This window comes from Nanorana parkeri, unplaced genomic scaffold, assembly GCF_000935625.1.
Source record: "Nanorana parkeri isolate BGI_ZX_2015 unplaced genomic scaffold, ASM93562v1 scaffold2894, whole genome shotgun sequence".
NCBI classification, from domain to species: Eukaryota; Metazoa; Chordata; class Amphibia; order Anura; family Dicroglossidae; genus Nanorana; species Nanorana parkeri.
The window spans coordinates 22,011-34,729 of record NW_017309162.1 but is presented as its reverse complement, the minus strand read 5'-3'; the positions used below and the strand labels follow the sequence as shown (position 1 = coordinate 34,729).

The following is a 12,719-nucleotide window of genomic DNA, read 5'->3' as shown; positions in this document are numbered from 1 at the left end:
GGGGGGGGGGGGGGGGGCAGACAGAGTGTAAGCTCCTTCGGTGCACACTATTATTCATTTATAGCTCTGACATATATCATAGCGCTGTACAGAGGACACTGAGCCGGCCACATCAACCTCTGCACCCGAGGAGCTGACACTAATGTGCCCCCGCAGTCTATTCTGATGATCTGTAGGCGGTGTGTGTGTACTCGGAGGGGTTCCGGTGAGCTGTGACGGCGTGTCTGTGGTTTCAGGTTGAGCTCGGCATGTGATGTGGAGGAAGTAACCCGTCACTCTGTGTATTTGGGGAAGACGGTGGCGGCGGCTCGCTGTGTGATGTGTTCATGTCTGGGGCTGCACATGGTGTCTGTAATCATACGTAGCAGGAGATGAACCCCATGGGGGACGTTTGGCTCAGTTTCAATGTCATTTGTATAAAGTGAGGCGGGGACCAGCGGACGGGTAATCCCCCAAACTACTACTAAAAGGTTCCATTTAATCTGGTTATATTTGGCCTTTCCTGGTTCCTCTCTCCGCCCTCGTCAGCGTGCTGAGGAAATGTTTAAACACCTTTTTAGACCCAGTAGTGTCATCACTGGGTCTCTGTGCTTCTCTGTAAAATGCAGGCAGATCATGGCAGGGTGCTGTACATAGCTTCCTGAAAACATCACAGCACCCTGCCTCAGTACTTCTCTCAGGAGCCCTCAGCCCCGATGCAAGCATTGTGCTGGCTATTGGGAGAAGTTATGCAAATATCACATTGCCTTGAGTGGAAGTCAGTCTGGAGGAGTGGGTGTTCCTAGACTGCGTTTGCTTAGGTAAAACCCACATGAGATGCTGAGCGTCCAACATTGAAAGAATTTATATCTAATGAAAGGGGCGGTGCCAGGGACAGTCAGGCTGGGAGGAAAGAGCTAGATGACACTGGACATCCTCCAGCCAGGTAATGAGGCGGCCTCTATCTGACTTGCTGCAGCTTGTAATGCACATTGTGAGCTGCTCGCAGTGACATCGGAGGAAGCCATTCCAGTCCAGGAGAGGAGCCGGTACCACTGCGCAAGACTGAAGGGACCTTCATTTTACAGGAGGAAATAATGTTCAGCAGTGTTCTTTTACTGAAAGAGTAGTTGTGCTGGGAACAGACCTCCAGCAGAGGTGGTGAGCCAGTCATCATAAGTAAATATAAACCTGCATGGGACAAACCTAGATCTACAGCAGGGGTAGGTAACCTCGGCCCTCCAGCTGTGGTGAAACCACAAATCCCATCATGCATCTGCCTCTGGGAGTCATACCTGTGGCTGTCAGTCTCTCAATGTATCATGGGACTTGTAGTCCCACCATGGCTGAGTGGCGAGGTTGCCTACTCCTGATCTATAGTCAGATATGAATAAGAACAGACTGGATGGGGTGCTTTGTTCTATATGGGGAGATGGCGAGTGGTGCTGCTTCCTCTCTGGTGTTTGTGGTTCAGGTGTGTACACAGCGGGTGTGTTTCCTGCTCGGGGTGGAGGGGATTCCCTGGTGTTTAAGGACAGGCCGGGGAGCATTCCTGAGCTCTCTGCACTTTCCTCATTGTTACGCTGTGTGCCAGTCAGTGGAGGGTTCGCATTCCTCATCCATGTGTGTTACTCGTTGTACTGCGCTCCTTGTATGAGAGCTGCATCCGTGTGTGTTACTCCTTGTACTGCGCTCCGTGGATGAGAGCTGCATCCGTGTGCGTTACTCCTTGTACTGCGCTCCGTGGATGAGAGCTGCATCCGTGTGCGTTACTCCTTGTACTGCGCTCCGTGGATGAGAGCTGCATCCGTGTGCGTTACTCCTTGTACTGCGCTCCGTGGATGAGAGCTGCATCCGTGTGCGTTACTCCTTGTACTGCGCTCCGTGGATGAGAGCTGCATCCGTGTGCGTTACTCCTTGTACTGCGCTCCGTGGATGAGAGCTGCATCCGTGTGCGTTACTCCTTGTACTGCGCTCCGTGGATGAGAGCTGCATCCGTGTGCGTTACTCCTTGTACTGCGCTCCGTGGATGAGAGCTGCATCCGTGTGCGTTACTCCTTGTACTGCGCTCCGTGGATGAGAGCTGCATCCGTGTGCGTTACTCCTTGTACTGCGCTCCGTGGATGAGAGCTGCATCCGTGTGCGTTACTCCTTGTACTGCGCTCCGTGGATGAGAGCTGCATCCGTGTGCGTTACTCCTTGTACTGCGCTCCGTGGATGAGAGCTGCATCCGTGTGCGTTACTCCTTGTACTGCGCTCCGTGGATGAGAGCTGCATCCGTGTGCGTTACTCCTTGTACTGCGCTCCGTGGATGAGAGCTGCATCCGTGTGCGTTACTCCTTGTACTGCGCTCCGTGGATGAGAGCTGCATCCGTGTGCGTTACTCCTTGTACTGCGCTCCGTGGATGAGAGCTGCATCCGTGTGCGTTACTCCTTGTACTGCGCTCCGTGGATGAGAGCTGCATCCGTGTGCGTTACTCCTTGTACTGCGCTCCGTGGATGAGAGCTGCATCCGTGTGCGTTACTCCTTGTACTGCGCTCCGTGGATGAGAGCTGCATCCGTGTGCGTTACTCCTTGTACTGCGCTCCGTGGATGAGAGCTGCATCCGTGTGCGTTACTCCTTGTACTGCGCTCCGTGGATGAGAGCTGCATCCGTGTGCGTTACTCCTTGTACTGCGCTCCGTGGATGAGAGCTGCATCCGTGTGCGTTACTCCTTGTACTGCGCTCCGTGGATGAGAGCTGCATCCGTGTGCGTTACTCCTTGTACTGCGCTCCGTGGATGAGAGCTGCATCCGTGTGCGTTACTCCTTGTACTGCGCTCCGTGGATGAGAGCTGCATCCGTGTGCGTTACTCCTTGTACTGCGCTCCGTGGATGAGAGCTGCATCCGTGTGCGTTACTCCTTGTACTGCGCTCCGTGGATGAGAGCTGCATCCGTGTGCGTTACTCCTTGTACTGCGCTCCGTGGATGAGAGCTGCATCCGTGTGCGTTACTCCTTGTACTGCGCTCCGTGGATGAGAGCTGCATCCGTGTGCGTTACTCCTTGTACTGCGCTCCGTGGATGAGAGCTGCATCCGTGTGCGTTACTCCTTGTACTGCGCTCCGTGTATGAGAGCTGCATCCATGTGTGTTACTCCTTGTACTGCGCTCCGTGTATGAGAGCTGCCTCTGTTTATCTCCCGCAGATCGGATTCATTCACACTCTGTTCTGTTATCTGCAGACCTAGCAAGGCCAGGTTCACACCTTGGCGATCCGTGACCGCGTGGCAACCGTGCACGGTACCACACGGTCACAGAGTCGCACAAATAGGGCGCCATTAGAAAATAATGGCAGAAAGCTGAAGGTGTTCTGTGTTCTAGAGAACCTCCAGGAGAGATATTTGGGGCCTTTAGCAGGACCGTGAAAGATCGACCGTATTGTCTGCAACTCCATGAAAAATATCAGAGCACTTCCTGTGCCCCGTATCCTCCTGCCCCGTATCCTCCTGCCCCGTATCCTCCTGCCCCGTATCCTCCTGCCGGTATACCTGCAGTGTGAGATCAGCTCAGGCACTGCTGCCTCTGACTGCCGGTCTCCCCGGATTTGGTGATGTCTCTGCTGTGCTGATCACTGTTCTCCTTGCTGGAGAGGAAGCTGTACCTGAGGATCTCTCTGCTTCATCCATTCTATTGATCTGTGCTTCCTCCACATCTTTCAATACCCAATCAGATCACCCGCTGTAACATGAGGAAGCAAAATCCTGTTTCTGTCCCAAGATGGCTGCCTCCACACACTGTGCAGAACAAGGCACAGCAAATCACTAATGGGGATAAGATTAGCCATTTTCAAAGAACTAATTAACCCTTTGTGGTGGGGCTACCCCTGTACTGCGAGGGTTAAGTGCCTGTTTTGGTCTAGGGAGTAAAACAATCGTTTTTTTTTTTTTTATATTCACCCGATCCTCTAAGCCAGCCGACTGTAACAGCGCTCCCTCCAACCCATTTCCTCTGCAGCAATGGTATGTCCCTCCGTGTCCTCATAGTGTATAGAACGTGATGACACGGGGACCCTGGACCACTGCAGCGGAGGAAGAGAGAGGCTCCAGGATTGGGTGAGTAACTTCCCTAGACCAAAACGAGCCGTTGGCTTTGCACTGCGGGGGCTATTCTGGGGGGGCGGGGGTATCCCACCAAAACAAATTCCTATGGCAGGGAGATGACTAAGACGTTCCTGTTTCTTAGTGGAGACTTCTGAGAAAATCAATCGGCCAATCGCAGCAGGAAATGCCATTTCTGGGGGCGTTCCACAGACCCGTGGTTACAGAACTCCTCCAGGTTTCCACATTTTGTAGAATTTTTCTGACACTTGCTGCAGATTGAAATGGAAAATGTTCGGCTCCTTCACACCGGCCCGTCCCTTTTTAAAATGCTCGGTTTTAGTGTGCGGTGGCTGGGGTGGTGCGACGGGTCCGGTATGAGGACTGTTAACCTTTTTTTTCTCCATTCAGAATGGGGAAGAGTGTCCCTATACATACACCTTTAGTACTGCTGGGACAATAGACTGTACGTGGTGCACAGTGGGGGGTGCACGGCGCTCAATCACCAATGCAGCATCATGCACAATTTCTGGCTGTTGCAGCTTTATGCCACATGAAGCCGCCTGTCCCATCTGTCAGCGATTTTCATCTGGTCTGCTGGCGGTCAGATTTCCTCCCGTCAGTAACTGGTTGTTGTTCCTGTGAAGTGAGAGAAAGTGAAATGGCAGGAGGATGTGGTAAGGGTGGAAATCCCCAACGCTGTCAGTCTGTAGAGGAGCGTGACATGCGGGAGGGGGGAGGGGGGGACTTTTATCCCTTCACAGGGAAGCAGGAAATTCCCTGTAAGGCTACATTGCTGCAATCATCCACTCCCAGGCCGTCTGCTAATAAAATACTCCGTCCTAGGATTAGCGTTCTGTACTCTGACCTGGTGCTACTACACTGTGTACTCGCCCTATATTCCATGCTACATAATGTACTCGCCCCTTACCCCATCCTAGTATTACTATTAGGGCTGCGGCCAATGATTATTTTCATAATCGTTTAGTTGGCTGACACTGGCCGCATGAGGGGGGGGGGCAAGGTTTGGGGGCTCCTGCTGCAGGGTCTGTGTCCCCTCAGATGCCTTCTGGGAACGGTGGGGATAGGAGGTGACTGAGCGCAGATCAATGAATAGATAAGTTATATTCTCTACCTTTTAGTATTACTACTCCATTCTTTCATCATATGGTCCCTCCTAGTATTACTGAACTGTACTCCTCCAATACTCTGTCCTAGTGTTACACTGTGTACTCTGCTCATATTCCATGCTAGTATTTCTACAATGTGTACTCTCCACTCCCTCCATCCTTGTGTTGCTTTGCTGATAGTTATGTAGTCTGGTCTGGTATTCATACACTGTCTGCTCCTTCTGCACTCCGTCCTCCCATTTCTGTGCTGTCCTAGATCAGGGGTGCCCATTAGGTGGATGGTGATCTACCAGTAGCTCTCAAAGCTGATGCTGGTAGATCAGGAAGGGTGGGAATGGCGGCCCCTTTATTCCATTTTGGTATCTTTATTTAGCTGTCACACATGATTTACCTATTAGCCCGAGTCTGCTGAGCCGAGCTCCCTGACACCTTTCTGGTGGTTGAAGTGCTATGTATTACATCGAAGAATATTAGTTCACACAGCCTGTTGCAAAATACAGCAAGGTGAGAGCGGGGAGAGAGCGGGAGAGACAGCCAGGAGAAAAAACGAGCCGGGAGTTGAGGGGCGGGCTTCCGATGACCGCAATGCCGAACGGGCAGTGTGCGCTTGCACACACCGGCCCGTGCGGCTGTTATCGTACGGACATGCCACAAACCCGCCGAACATCGTACGATGCTCGGCAGGTTTTCAAACATGTCCATAAGTTTAAAGTCGTGCGACCTTACAGTAGTAGAGGTCGCACGGCTTCCACACACCTTACGATCATCGTACGATCGCGGGAAATCCCGCGATTATTGTACGATAATCGTAAGGTGTGTGGGGACCCTTAGAGTAATATCTCTGGAATATCGATCACCATTCCTCCATGTAATACTCTGTGTTCTCTGCAGGCTCCTCCATCTGGCTGTCATCCACAACATCCCAGAGCTGTCCCTCTACTTCATCTCACTGGCCACCAAAGACGTCCTAGACATCCAGAATGACCTTTACCAGGTAGGTGACCTCCATTGTGATCTGCAGAGCTTTGCGCTCGGTGTGGGGTGCATGACCGAGGTTGAACTCGATGGACTTGTTTTTTTTTTTTTTTTTTTTTAGTCAGGTTGAAAAAAAAAGATACAACTATGTATTGACCTGGTGATCTGCTGATGTTCCCCGGAGCCTCCGTGCGTTAGGCTTTCCTGGTGTGTGCGTGCTGAATTGAGACACAGTTGCGTGTCTGTGGGCCGTCTGGCCTCCTCAGCCTCCTTGTGTTTGGGAAGAATCTCCCTTCCTGTATGTATGTCCCAGTACCCCACCAATAACTGACTCCAGGAGTGTCTGCACAGGACATGAACATGTACACTGGGCTTTAATTGTTCATTATTATTATACAGGGTTTATATAGCGCCAACAGTTTGTGCAGCGCTTTGCAATATAAGGAAGACATTACAATCACAAGACAAGATGGTAAGGAGGGCCCTGCCCCTGAGGGCTTACACTCTATTAGGGAGGGGTATGGTTTATACCTGTATGTGAAAAACTATCCAAGAGTTGCATATTCCAAACACCGTCTCATATCCGTGTGTACCTGGGCCGGCTTCCTGGCAACATTTGATGATTATGTATGGACCCCGAGGGGTGTAATTACTTGGCAAATTGTATTTATAAAGAGTCGACAATTCACACAATGCATTACATGGTGCATGTTCACATCAGTCCCTGCCCTCCCATGAGCTTACATCTAAGGTCCCTATCATGCATGCATACGAGGGCCAATTTTGACAGGAGCAAATCAACCTTTCAGGATGTCTTTGGAGTGTGGGAGGAAACGCATGCAAGCACGGGGAGTACTTAATCGAACTTAATAATCGGCTAACTAATCGATTTTGAAAATAATCGTTAGCTGCAGCTCTAGTGCAAACTCCATGCAGATAGTGTGCTGACCGGGATTTGATCCAGGGACCCCCAGAAGTGCTAACCACTGTGCCACCCAAATTAGGTTAAAATAGCTCCAAGTCCATCAGGTTCAGCTTCAGACTCAAGAGGAAGACACAACCAACCCTCGGGGCAGCTGTGGACAGTTTGTTTTTTAACTTCTGATGTGAGTGGAAATACTGGTCAGCAGTGAGAGAAATGACAGGAAATTGGTTCTTTAGATACAGGGCTCCTAATACAAATAACAGTCACTGCAATGTGCAAGATTCAACATTATCTGCTCCCCCCCCCCCCCCCCCTCCACATGTTCCTATTAACCAGTAGGGCCCCCAAATGATTGTCCAATAAATGTATGCAGTGACCCCTAAGGGGTGAGTGGACAGTTCTAAGGCTGCCAATAATAACCTTAGAAATCCTGTAATTCTTCTTGTATTACCACTTGCTGAAATAAATGCATTACAATGTGATAATCCTTCCTCTTTTCTATGTGTGGAGAGAGTCTGTGGTATCTGATCTCACAAGGGCAGTCCGTTCAATCCCCTGGATCAAAATGTTCCCATATTTAAATGTCAAAACCTTTTTAAAACTATTGTCAAAGCATTAAATCTTCCTCTGAATGGATTTGTCATAGTTACACGGAATTCCATGATGTTACCACTCTGACTGTAAAGAATCCCTTCCGGTATTGAGGGAAACATCTTCTATATACAGCCAACGTCCTCTTCTCTGCCGTACACTGTTTGAGATCAAATGTTAAATTGCCAAATCTTATTGGCCCTGGATGCAAGTTGGGACCACCAACATCTCCCCCACCAACCACCATCCCCCCCCCCGGGGGACCTCTTAATTAAAAAAGTTCTATGCTCCCCTTTTTCTCACGGGGTCTTGGGTCAGATGGCATGACGACATGGATGCTCTTCCCATTATGCTTCATCCTGCAGCGGGTGGGTCCTGAATGCTGGAGAGCCCCACATAAAAGTATAGCACTGCTTTCTGCAGCACTCTTCTGTGGGCCCGTGGTGGCTTGATGACATCCCCCCCCCCCCCATGTTTTTGGCCGTGGTGGGTTTATGACGTCCCCCCCCCCCCCATGGGGTGTGTCCTTGATGCCCAGGATGAGGGTTGAATGAATGATGCTGGACCCCATTCACCACTGAAAAGTCAGTGCTGGATTGCAGAGAGCGGAGTCTGTGAAAACGGCACCAGAGAGGGGGGTGAGCATTTTCTATCTATTGTGTGTGTGTTGTGGGATTGACATGGAGTGTGGTTTGAATGCTTCCTGACCTCCTATTCCAGATTCCTGACTCCACTCTTATCTCTTCCATCCCAACAGTCGGCACTGCACCTCGCCGTCTACCTGGACCAGCAGGAGGTGGTGGAAGCTCTGCTTAGAAAAGACGTCAACCTGGAGCTGCAGGACCGGAAAGGAGACACGGCTCTACACCTGGCCTGTGAGAACCAGCACCTGGACTGTGCCAGAGTCCTCCTGCGGGGCCCCAGGGGGCCCCAAAACTTAAGGCTGCAGAACTGGAAAGGTGATGCTGGTTCTGGGGTCTTATTGATGTCACATTAGTGTATAAGCATTGCCCATGGCAGATTGGGGGTAGGGGAGCTGGGACGGGAACTGGAATTTGCATTAACCACCTCTTGGCAGGTCATTGTAGGTAAATGGCTGGTTGGGGGACTTGTAACTCTAATGGGATATTTGTAAATGTCTTTGTTTTTTTGGGGGGGAGGGCGCGTGCTGGGTGTGCTCCCAATGCAAGTGATTGGCTCTGTGCATTTTGCCTCTAATCATAGTGGCTCTGTGCCTTGTGATCACTGTGAACTAGTACTCGCCCAAATGCTCCAACACCTTCCCCGATACCGAAACTTCAGGTCAGAGGAAGATTTCCTCTGACCGGAAGTGCCGTAGGGGAACATGGAGCCAGCTTCCTCTGCGATCAGGAAGCTTGGTGGCGAGTAATGACCCGGCTTGCTGATTGGCAGAACAGCCACCTCCTTGCTGATTGGCTGGAAACCCGGTTTCCCAGGTATCAGGAAGCTGGGAGCCGGGTCATTCCTCTTCACCTGGCTTCCTGATTGGCCAGGAAGCTGGCTAGATGCTTCCCAGCCAATCAAGCTGGCCAGATAACATGGAGCCAGCTTCTCGGGCAATCAGATTGCCCAGTAAGCCGGCTCCATGCCAGCGGAAGCACCGGTACTCGGTATTTTGAGTAAATCTCCTTTTTCATTGGCCCCTTTCTGCCATTATCCGGTTCCTGAATTCTTCCCAGACTCTTCATCCTGCCTGCAGGGAGTGTAAGACCTAGAAGACAGACTGATGGAAGGGTGTCTCCACTGACCACCTCCTCCCATAGGCACTTTGTCGCTGTCGCACTTCTGCTGTCTGAGCTTATTGTTGTCACTAACGCATCTCTCTCCTCTGCAGGTCTGACCTGCTTGCACATCGCCACCATGAAGAAGAATGTGCACCTCGTCTCTCTTCTGCTGGACAATGGCTCTGATATCAACAGTCAGGTAAAATCTTCCCTTCCTGTTCCTGTCTCCTATCTGCTTTTCTGGAACTAAAATATCATGATTTGTTAGACCCCGTTCACATTGAGCCATTTATCGCGCGGTAATTCCCGCGATATCGCGGCAAATTACCGCGCGATATCGCGCTCCAATGCAATCCAATGGGGCAAAGGGTCCTGCTGTAGCGGGTCGTGTGTCGCTACAGCAGGACCCTTTTTTGAGCGGATTTAGCCGCGATTCAAGCTTGCTCAATGCAAGCTTGAACGCGACATCGCGCGGCAAATCTCGCGATGTCGCGCAATATGCAAATCGCGCGACAAACGCGAGATTTGCATATCGCGCAGTGGGAACGGGGCCTAAGATAGAATGATCAGTCTAATTTCCACAGTAGGTATGGGGTGGGATTGATCTTCCTTCTGATCAGCCCGGGTGCTGGACTACAGAATGTCTCCCCACTTATGATTTTGGAGAGGGCCAGGTGTTCTGTAGTCCATCTCCAGCAGGTGAGAGGTGGCTAGGACTGACAACAATGCTTTGGATTCCGGTGCAGCAGGGGCACTGTGTCAGCTGGCTACAGGAAGTTAGGAGCTCACTGGCTGTCTGACAGACCACCCAGTATTGACGGTACTTGCTGCATTTGCAAAGAGACACAGCGTGGGGAATGTGCACGCAAGTCAGCTAGACTAAAGCCTCTTCCCTCCTTTTTCCCTGAGCCCTCTTCCTCCTTCCTTCCTACTTTCCCTGAGCCCTCTTCCTCCTTCCTTCCTACTTTCCCTGAGCCCTCTTCCTCCTTCCTTCCTACTTTCCCTGAGCCCTCTTCCTCCTTCCTTCCTACTTTCCCTGAGCCCTCTTCCTCCTTCCTTCCTACTTTCCCTGAGCCCTCTTCCTCCTTCCTTCCTACTTTCCCTGAGCCCTCTTCCTCCTTCCTTCCTACTTTCCCTGAGCCCTCTTCCTCCTTCCTTCCTACTTTCCCTGAGCCCTCTTCCTCCTTCCTTCCTACTTTCCCTGAGCCCTCTTCCTCCTTCCCCGAGCACTTATCCCAGTCCGCCCTGAGAGTAAGGAAGGTGATGTGTGTCGGGCAGGATGGGGTATTTCTGCTCTCTCCAGGAGTCGTTGCTGCCCAGAACATTACAGACTTGAGATTTAAACTTTTCTGCTGAGGATTTAATATTCGGTGTCAGAATTGTATAATGTAAATGTGGAAACCTCTGGGGTCTCAGTGTTCACCCGAAGCTCAGGTTCTAGGACTCGGCCCGCCTTAGTCCTCTGTCTCCTCACCCGTCTTCCTCTCACCTTACAGGAAGGCACCAGTGGGAAGACTGCTCTGCACCTGGCTGTGGAAATGTTGGATGGAGAGCTGGTGGCTCATATTTTACAATACCGCCCCCATGTGGACGCTTTAATGTACAACGGCTGTACCGCCCTCCACCTGGCCGTCGGCAGGAAGGATATTGGTCTCTCCAGGCTTCTGTGCCAAGCAGGGGCAGACATCTTACAGAGGAACAGAGAGGGGGACACCCCTCAGGACCTGGCAGAGGGGAATAACCTGGTACAGACATTAACTATATTGTTAGATAAAGTATCTGGAGTGAAACCTGGAAAACTGTGATTATACAATGGCTTGGGCATTATACGTGGCACTAAGCCAGCTAAGTAAATATTGAATGCAACATTGCATTGTTCTTCTGGGCTGCACAGACACTGACTGACTGCAGCCATCTCTATGCCAGTAAAAGTATCTGGAAAAAACACAAATCTGATTGCACTAAGGGAAAAAGAATCCTGATAGAGTGCAAAAGTGGAGGTATAGTGATGGCCAGAACATATTACAGATGATTGCAAAATGAGCACACAGTGTGGCCTAGCAGTGGGGAAAGTGATTAAAAATATGAGATGCATCACCTAATGGGGTCACCAGCAGGAGGAAGGAGGTCCTGGTTCCTCTATATAGATCTTTATTATCACTAGAGGGATCCCCAGCAGGAGGAAGGAAGTCCTGATTCCTCTATATAGATCTTTATTATCACTAGAGGGATCTCCAGCAGGAGGAAGGAGGTCCCGATTCCTCTATATAGATCTTTATTATCACTAGAGGGATCTCCAGCAGGTCCTGATTCCACCACTAGAATACCGTAGGGATGTCAGATGGGTTTTCTATAAAAAAATAAAATTGAATGGAATCGGATTTGGGTGGGAGGTGACTAATATCCAGAGGGAGCTTACTGATTGGGTGGGAGGTGACTAATATCCAGTGGGCGGGCACTGAATGATCCTCGGAGTGTGATATGAGATATTGGGAAAATAGAGTGTTATTGATGAAGGTGGAAGCACTATTTAATTATTTTCTCCATCCTCATCCCCCAGCTTCTTCCTCTTCTGCCCTTTGATGATCTGAAGATCTCCGGCAAACCTGTTGTGACCACTGCGTGAGCGTTTGCATTGATTCTCCGGTGTGAAGTGACAGATGGACCCTCCGCCGCCTGCACAGGATGTTACATAATGGAGCCGCCTCATTCACAGTGGGAGGCCTGGGGACAATGACCACAAGGTGGCGCTCTGGGACCTCTTCTCACCATGGTGATGATGATGGGACTCCACGTTTTATATAAAGGATTGCTTAGCTGTTGAGCCGTTCTCTATTCTGCAGATGATGAAGTATTGTACCGGAGCAGAGCCGCCCCCATGTGATATAGTTCTAGATGCACTTTTATAGGACGTTGCTGGACGGGAGCAGTTGTTATACTCCGCATGTGATGAGAGGACGCACCTCACCCGGACATTTCTATACACGTCTTTACATTCCACTCACCCCGCAGCTTTCTATTCCACGTTCTCCACCCCACCCAGAGATCTCACAGCTCGGATCATCTCGCCTCCACCATATATGCTAAATCTCTGAGCTGCCACCACACCCGCACTGTATAAGTTCTCCTGTTTGCTTCTCTCGCTGTATAAAGGACCTGTGACTTCATAGTTTCTCTCCAGCGCTGCAAGTCTAGGACGTTCCTGTTCGCTGTCTGTTTTAATATCCTGAAACTGCACACCCCATGATTCTTTGGGGGTAGGTTCAGGGCGGCTCGGCACAAAAGAAAATATGCCT

General features: G+C 50.7%; 1 protein-coding gene across 1 annotated transcript in view; it reads left to right on the top strand.

The window, feature by feature from the left end:
• The window catches only part of LOC108802486 (NF-kappa-B inhibitor epsilon-like), a 14,225-nt gene extending 2,154 nt beyond the window's left edge, over window positions 1-12,071 (top strand). The window contains exons 2-6 of the mRNA XM_018574347.1: window positions 6,079-6,181; window positions 8,436-8,637; window positions 9,534-9,622; window positions 10,920-11,168; window positions 11,984-12,071. Coding sequence (XP_018429849.1) covers window positions 6,079-6,181; window positions 8,436-8,637; window positions 9,534-9,622; window positions 10,920-11,168; window positions 11,984-12,049 — 709 coding nt within the window. The 3' untranslated portion in view covers window positions 12,050-12,071. The remainder of the gene's footprint in view (window positions 1-6,078; window positions 6,182-8,435; window positions 8,638-9,533; window positions 9,623-10,919; window positions 11,169-11,983) is intronic.
• The last annotated feature ends 648 nt before the right edge of the window (window positions 12,072-12,719 follow it).